General features: G+C 38.6%; 1 protein-coding gene across 1 annotated transcript in view; it reads right to left on the bottom strand.

Annotated features, from left to right (window-relative positions):
* TTC6 (tetratricopeptide repeat domain 6) overlaps nucleotides 1-8418 on the bottom strand; it is a 210944-nt gene that overhangs the window by 18671 nt on the left and 183855 nt on the right. Inside the window, exon 29 of the mRNA XM_006152364.3 lies at nucleotides 6320-6393. Coding sequence (XP_006152426.2) covers nucleotides 6320-6393 — 74 coding nt within the window. The remainder of the gene's footprint in view (nucleotides 1-6319; nucleotides 6394-8418) is intronic.

An 8418-nucleotide genomic window follows, 5' to 3' on the forward strand; every position in this document is an offset into this window, starting at 1 on the left:
CCTCTCTCATCAAATTTAAAAATAATAATAACAAATAAAACAAAATTTAAAAATTTTTAAGAAAGATACATTGCGGGAGCTACCATTGAGTAACTGCTTATTTACCAGGCACTGCTAAGTGCCTTACATGTGCCAGTTAGTTAGTCCTCCCAACAACCCTGTAAGCTAGTTATAATGATCCGCATTTTACAGATGAAAAATCACGGCCCAGAAAACTCTGCACAAAGTAAATGGCATAGAGAAGAACATATTAAGTATATGCAGAGTAAATATCTGAGATTCAAACTCACGTAAATCTTATTTCGAAATCCATGCTTTTCTACCCAGCTATTTCTGATGCACATTCTGTCCCTATCACATGCCTGTGGGTGGTGCACAAGAGCCAGTGAGTTTACATTCCAGCTAGGTAGTCTGAAGAGAGGCTTGGGGTTCAGACCTGAGCCTGAACACGTACATTAATACTACTGCTTCAAGGTTGCCATGCACATCAAATAAAAGTATGTGAAGAACACCTAGCACAGAGGCCATCACCCAATAAAGATCATCCTCCTTCTGTTCTTTTCATTACTTCTCAGATATATTTCAAAATTTCATAAGACAGAGACCAGTAGTTAGCGTAATGGCTATGTCACTGGACTCTCAAGTGGTTTGACCGTGATTTGAGTCCTGGACCCAGTGGCTTAAATTCACCCCGGGTGCATGTGCATGCGTGCCCAAGATCCCAAAAGGAGAATGGAGGAGAAGGGATTGCGGCGTGGCCATCCCCCCCCGGGGGGTGATTTCTTGCTTTCTGTCTCTCTGTGTCTCTCTGTCTTCTGGTGAGTGTACGTGCCCTATAGCGAAAACCTCTCAAAAAAAAAAAAAGGAGAAAAAAAGGAAAAAAATTAATAACACACATCACTACTTCACCAATTTTTCCTTTAAAAAAATACATAGAACCTAGGACCAGCAGATGACATAATGCTTATGTCACTGGACTCCCACATCGTCAACCATCATTCCAATCCCGTACCTGGTGGCTTCAAACTCATGCTGGGCACATGTGTGTGAGTGCCTAAAGTCTCGAGAGGAGAATGGAGAAGGGACTGCAGCATGTCCATGTCCCATGGAGGGTAATTTCTTGCTTTCTCTGTGTCTCTCTGTCTTTCTGGCAAGTGCACACACCCTATAGTAAAAATCTCTCTAAAAAAAAAAAAAATACATAGGACCCAAGATAACTGTTCTAAACAGTGTCACCTCCTAGATATTACTCAAAAGTATCTCTTAATAAAGTAATCCTCAAACTTCAGCCCTACCTACATGAAAATTGCCCTGTGTTCCCCCTACACTACCATTTACTGAATATTTACTTTTAAATCAATTCACTTTTTCACTTAATTAAATGTTTTTAAAGAAAACTTAATTTAAATTTTAAAAATAGAAAAATCAGTATCCCATGCCATAACTATAAGGCAAAACTTGAAATGAGTAAAATTGCAGCTAGATACTCATAGTCTATGGAAAATTGAAATGAGAGCTATACCGCATGGTACAAAGAGTCAAAAAGTCATTCAAGAATATCTCTTCACTGAGACTTTCTCCTTGACATAGAAAATTTGAGAAATAATTTATTTTGAAACTGACAAGCGAAGAGTTTCTCAAAATGTGATCCAGTATTTCTTTTATGCTTGTCCATACCATGAAAAATAACTGAAGTACTCATGAAATTTACTCCATGTTTTGCCAAACACTACCCAAAAGTGGTACATCAGGTGCTCTGCTAGAAGATCACACGAGAATTGATGGTGAAGAGCTAGGAAAGCTTGGCTTCTGGCATCTCAGATAGGCAAAGGTTAATACTCATTTATATGAGCCAGCTGGTATTTTCTGAGTTTCCTTTGAGGGTTGTTAATGCAGAAAACACAAGATCACTCCCTTAAGTACTTTACAATTAACTTGTGCTCCCCTTTTCTAATAATTGACACTATTTAAGAAGTAGAAGTCTACCAAACATAGGTCACACTGCCTTTCCAGGTGTCCTCTGACTATTGCAGCAATAATTCTAAACATAACCTAACAATCCTTTATCAAGAATTGATGATAAGTCATTTTGCATAAAATGCATCTGGTTGGTAAGTTTTGTTGTGCTCAGCGTTTCTATCTATGGTTGTGAGGTATTTAGTTATGATGGACACCTTTGATGACCAGGTAAACTGAAATATGCAAGGACCCTGTTCTTCCATATATTTCCTATAAATTATTGAAATGCCACGAATATATACACATCAAACTGCATCATATTGCCCCTCTTACCCAGAGGAAAATTAAAAACCCTTTGCAAGTACATATTCTTATATATATGGCTTATAAAATATAATCCCTCCCTTATATAGCGTAACCAACCAAAACCAAAAACGAAGCAGCAAACTGAAGCTTACCAACATGGAGTGTGAGTCATGAATTACCAAAAGGCAACAAAAGATGCTATTTTTCTACGCCTATCTCCTTAACAGCACTAATTTTTCATGAATATTTAGTCTGTTCACACTAAGTAAATAATCATTAAACCTTGTACTAGAAAAAATCTTGAAAGCCCCATACCAGGTTCTTCAAAGCTGATGATGACTAAAACCAACTCCAAAGGAGTTGACAGTGCTAAAGATAGACTCCCCAGCTACCTGCACCAAAGAACAAGAAATGAAATGAAGTAGGTACCACTACAAAGACATCAGTTTCATTTTTCTAAAATGTGTCTATCCATGTCCTACAGGTTGAAGTTCTTATTAAGTAACCACATGGCAGTTAGCCATTGGAAAATGTGGCGGAATGTCTATGCTATTATAAGGATACTTGTTCATTGAGCTTCAAATGGTCAAGTACCAATTACTCCAAATATAGAAGAATATTAAGTGAGTTTTTCTGAAGTAATGTATGTATGTATAAATCTAAAGGAATGTGCTCGCTCACTGAAGGTGCATGATTCTCACTTCAGTGCCCCAAGAGAGCATTGCTGAACTTGCTGGCTAGCCCACAGGTACAAAGGCCCACTGCATTTTCCAAATTAATCACATACGTGACCAGATGTGCTCTACTGAGCTGTGCAAATAAACCACAAATACCTCCCCTACTAAAGAAAGTGGTTTTCAGTTAAAGATTCAAAAATATTTCATGCAGATACAAGAACAGTTAAATAAATGTGCTGAAATAAAAACCTAAACTCCCTCAAAGATACTATATTTAAGATATGAAGGTGGCTTTCTCAAAGATATCTAAAAATTAACTCTTCCATAACACTCTCGGTGACTAAATTAGGCAACAAGTAGGATATTCAAGCCAAAGGAATGTTGTCTCCTAGCAACCATGTGAGAACCAAAGATATACAAAGAATACTTCAAAAGTCTGCAACCCCACAAGTTCAAAGATCAAAGTGCTAAAATTTGAAGATTTACTTGTTTTAGAATTTTTCCAAATGAGAAATTTTTTACTTTTCCCACTATAAGACTCTAAAAGGGAATTCTCATAGTTAGGAACCATGCTGCTGTGACTAAGTATTATATATTGCACCTTACCTTGAAAAGCAAGAATATTTTCCTGAAAATAAATATAATCAATCACTAAACACTCCTTCTTGTTAAATTCAGTAAAACTGTTAAAACTCAGAACACATGGAATTGCAACTCTGAGTTATCAGAGCTTTACTGATTTAAATTCTACTTTTATTAAAGAACAATAGAGATTGTAGCAAGGTGATGAAAGTTGGTTATTTGGAATTGCAAAGCAGTATCAGCTTAAGGAGACTCTGCCATAGATACCCAGTGATTACATTTCATAAAAGAGATTGTGAACTGACACATGGAGAAATTTACTGATTCTAATAGTTGCTAAACATAGGAATGAGGTTAAGAGAAATTTTGGAGTCTGTTTTTGGCTTTAACATAATGTAATCACCTCAGATATTTTTGGTCTGCCCCTCTTCACCCAAACAAACACATAAGTCATCTTTATTCCATTTGTCCTTAAGAATGACAATTATTGGGAACCAGCAGTTAGCGTAATGGCTATGTCGCTGGATTCCCACGTAGTCGACCGCGGTTCGCGTCCCGGACCCGGTGGCTTAAAACTCACGCCGGGCGCGTGTGCATGTGTGCCCATGATCCCGAGAGGAGAATGGAGGAGAAGGGATTGCGGCGTGCCCAGCCCCCCTGGGGGGTGATTTCTCACTTTCTGTCTCTATGTCTCTCTCTGTCTGTCTGGCGAGCGCACGCGCCCTATAGCGAAAATCTCTCCAAAAAACAAAAAAAATTAAAAAAAAAAAAGAATGACAATTATTGGGAACCAGCAGTTAGCGTAATGGCTATGTCGCTGGATTCCCACGTAGTCGACCGCGGTTCGCGTCCCGGACCCGGTGGCTTAAAACTCACGCCGGGCGCGTGTGCATGTGTGCCCATGATCCCGAGAGGAGAATGGAGGAGAAGGGATTGCGGCGTGCCCAGCCCCCCTGGGGGGTGATTTCTCACTTTCTGTCTCTATGTCTCTCTCTGTCTGTCTGGCGAGCGCACGCGCCCTATAGCGAAAATCTCTCCAAAAAACAAAAAAAATTAAAAAAAAAAAAGAATGACAATTATTGGGAACCAGCAGTTAGCGTAATGGCTATGTCGCTGGATTCCCACGTAGTCGACCGCGGTTCGCGTCCCGGACCCGGTGGCTTAAAACTCACGCCGGGCGCGTGTGCATGTGTGCCCATGATCCCGAGAGGAGAATGGAGGAGAAGGGATTGCGGCGTGCCCAGCCCCCCTGGGGGGTGATTTCTCACTTTCTGTCTCTATGTCTCTCTCTGTCTGTCTGGCGAGCGCACGCGCCCTATAGCGAAAATCTCTCCAAAAAACAAAAAAAATTAAAAAAAAAAAAAATTAAAAAAAAAAAAGAATGACAATTATTTAAAAAGATGGAGTCTACAAAGTTTGCTCCATTAAAATAGATGATACTGTGATTATGTTTTGTTGTCTACATAAAATGAAAGGTCTGAGACCAGTTTAGGCCTTTTAACCCAAAGTTTCCAGTTATTATATTCCAGTTACTTATGCACATCAAACTTTAAAATCTAACTCTCATAGGAACATATAGTTGTACTATCTATATTCTACAGGAGAAAAAAACAAGGATGTCATTTTCCTAAATAATTCAAATTATATTCTGTTCATTAGATAGATACTTACATAATCTAGACTACATAATTAATGAACTATCCCAATTTCCTCTTCTAAATTAACTGCTATTGCTTCTCTGGTGGAAAAAATAATACTTTAAACTATTACATAACTAAATATCGTTATGCATTGCTTAAAGGCGATACACTCTGAGAAATGCATTGTTAGGCCACTTCATCACTGCATGATCAGAGCACACTGGTTGGTAGAGCCTACTCTGCACCTAGGTTATTACGGTATAACCTACTATAATCTGAGAGTACTTTCACAGATGCGGCCCATCACTGACCACATTGTATGGTACATGATTCTGTATTTTATCGTAAATTAAAGTCCTCATGTCCTGAATTGCCATGATCTTAAAACCAAAATTATAAAAAAAAAAAATTAATAACGTTGAGCTATCAAATACAGATGTGGAGGTATAAATATTACAGTCAGCAAAGTCTATACACTACACGCTAATGTTCTCAGGTTATATTTTAAACTGATCATCATCTTGTATGAAGTAACTCTTCTCTTCTTCGTTCTATAATATAACTTGCTTATTTTTAAAATCATCCCAGAAAAAATTAAAAACTACTTTAAATATAGTGGGTTTTATAGATTTCATTGTATTTTGTAGATATTTTATGGTACTGCTGGAAGTTGTTTTAGATTTAGAATATATTTTTGAATGCCAAACTTCTTAGATCAATATTATTTTTTGAAATGACCCCCTCTTCCAGGATATAGGCTTTGTAAAAGTCAGTCTCATTTCATGGAACAAAATTAATGGTTTTATTTTTAGCTTAGATATTCTGAGTTATGCATAATTTTATTCTATGTATTATCAAGTTCTGTTCCACTGCATGGGCTTGAATTAGATGAATACCTTCAATGCCTCATGCAAGTATTTACTTGCTAATTTGGCTAAAATAGTTCACTGGAAGGCACGGGGTGCAAATGATGTATTAGGTGTGGTCTCGTGGCTCTACAGGAAACACTTCGTGTTTCTCCCCATTTTTGTGTTCTGTCACTTTCATAACCTTTCCCCCCATTTCTTCTATTTCCTCCTGGCTTGCTTATGAGGCAATAACTGGCAAGTCTGAAGGTCCCACTCGCTCCTCTTTGACACTGGCTGCACTCCATACCTGTGGTGGCACATGGCGGTAGCATGGCAAAGGTTCACATCGGTCTGGCTTAGCACTGCAGCTTGTTTAAAATCCTGAAACAATTTTAAACAGTTTGTTAATTTTACAACATTTCCAGATGCTTTCTTGTCTTCTAGCTTCAATTCCATCATGAAATATGTAATACAAACATTAAAATATATGTCTTCCTAAAGCTTTGGGGTTTTTTTCCTTATAATATTACATCTCTTGGGATCAGGAGGAGCAGAGGAAAGCCATTCTGTCAACTCACTCAGAACACTGTACTGCTGTTCTTCACTTAAAGCACAGGGCTTTTCCTGCAGTTTTGCCCTGCTATGTGTAATGAGGTATCTTGTTTACTTTTCTTTCATTGCTTATTTCCAATAAATGCCACCACCAGAGACTTCCCAGTCTGGATATAAAAGAAAAGTTCTAGAGAGAACTTTGGAGTTATATGACCACAAGACAAACAAGCCAGGGAAAGGTATACCTGGGACTTCAGTACAGATTAGCTAAGGCTGCTCTTACTCTTGGAAGCCACTGTTTTGACAAGATCCACTGTCATTTTGTTGAGGGATCCAAAAGCCCTCTTGAGAGGGAGGAATAGAAACTTTAGCCTCAAAACTGGAACTTAGAGAAGCTAGTGGGGCTGGAGCAGAGCGGCCCCAGGGAAGAAGCTATTTACAAAATTAAAAATACTAAGTCTACAAGGGATTCCACCACCATAGCCCAGAAGGCTTTCCTCTTTAAGGCACTAGAGATGATGTCTGAAGCTTATAAACTTTCAGAGTCTTAAAAAATATTTGAGACTTGGAGCAAAATATCACCGAATTTAATAAAATATTCGAATAAATACCTACAAATCAAACTATCACATCAACTGCACTGCGATATTATTAATATAGTCTGGTTTTAATGATTGCCATAAGGTGGGAAGGGCTTTCTGAAAGTAAGAGCCTAGAACCCATGAGGAATATAAACAAACTCCCTTCCTGGAAGCAAGACATTAGGCCTCCACAGCCTGCAAGGGCACTATCCTACTAACATAACCGACAGTCTTTCCTCTTTCTACCCCTCCTTCCTGCTTTCACAAACCATCCCTGGTTGTATCAAAGGGAATAGGCTCAGGGGCCAACAGATGGCATAGTGGTTACGTTGTTGGACTCCCATATGGCCGACCACAATTCAAGTCCCAGACCTGGTGGCTTCAAACTCATGCGGGGGGCATGTGCATGCCCAAGATCTGAGGAGAATGGAGAAGGGATTGCAGCATAGCCATCCTTCCTGGAGGGTGATTTCTCGCTTTCTGTCTCTCTTTCTCTGTCTCTCCCACAAGCGCATGCACTGTATAGCAAAAATCTCTCTCTTAAAAAAAGGGAGGGGGAAGAAGCTGTCTCTTTCAGAAGGTAGGATAAGTTTTCTGCTATAACTGGGAAGCAGAAAGAGCAGTAGGGTCAAGCTGAGCATCCTGGGATCCCAATGGAGGAGGTATTGGTCATTAGAGGATTTGAACTCTCCACTTACATTCACAAAGCATATTTTGATATAAACAAAACCATTAGGAAGGAAAAAAGAACTTTATTGTCTAAATAAAGATAGTCTAACCAAACATAATTCCAGGTTATCCTCTAGGAAGATTTTTGGCTAAAATGGAGGCAAACTTACAAGTGTATAATTTATTACAAATATTCTCATTAATTTTGGAAGTTTCAAGGAATTACTATGCAATGTAAAAGGCTGAGAATAGTAAGTTTGGTTTTGTAATCATACCAAACTTACAAAAGTCAATACATAATCATTACATGGTAATTAGGAGTTAATTATCAGCAACAGACATACATGGTGACTATTAGCATTACTCAGAATAGAGTTAACCACCATTCTGTATAATTTTTCTCTTCCGCATTCATACTATGATAGGAGGATCAGAAATAACAACACAAGGTCACTTACATACAATGCACCTTCCCTCTTTTCCCATTCCCTCTGCTGATCAGTTTATCTGAAATGACCTTCACCCTCATTATCTTTCTTTCTGTATCAGAGGGTGGGCTTTTGACCACATTCCTTCCCATCTCCTCCGGAAACTTGCTCTAACA

The sequence above is a fragment of the Tupaia chinensis genome, unplaced genomic scaffold (genome assembly GCF_000334495.1).
Source record: "Tupaia chinensis unplaced genomic scaffold, TupChi_1.0 Scaffold000350_1, whole genome shotgun sequence".
NCBI lineage: Eukaryota > Metazoa > Chordata > Mammalia > Scandentia > Tupaiidae > Tupaia > Tupaia belangeri.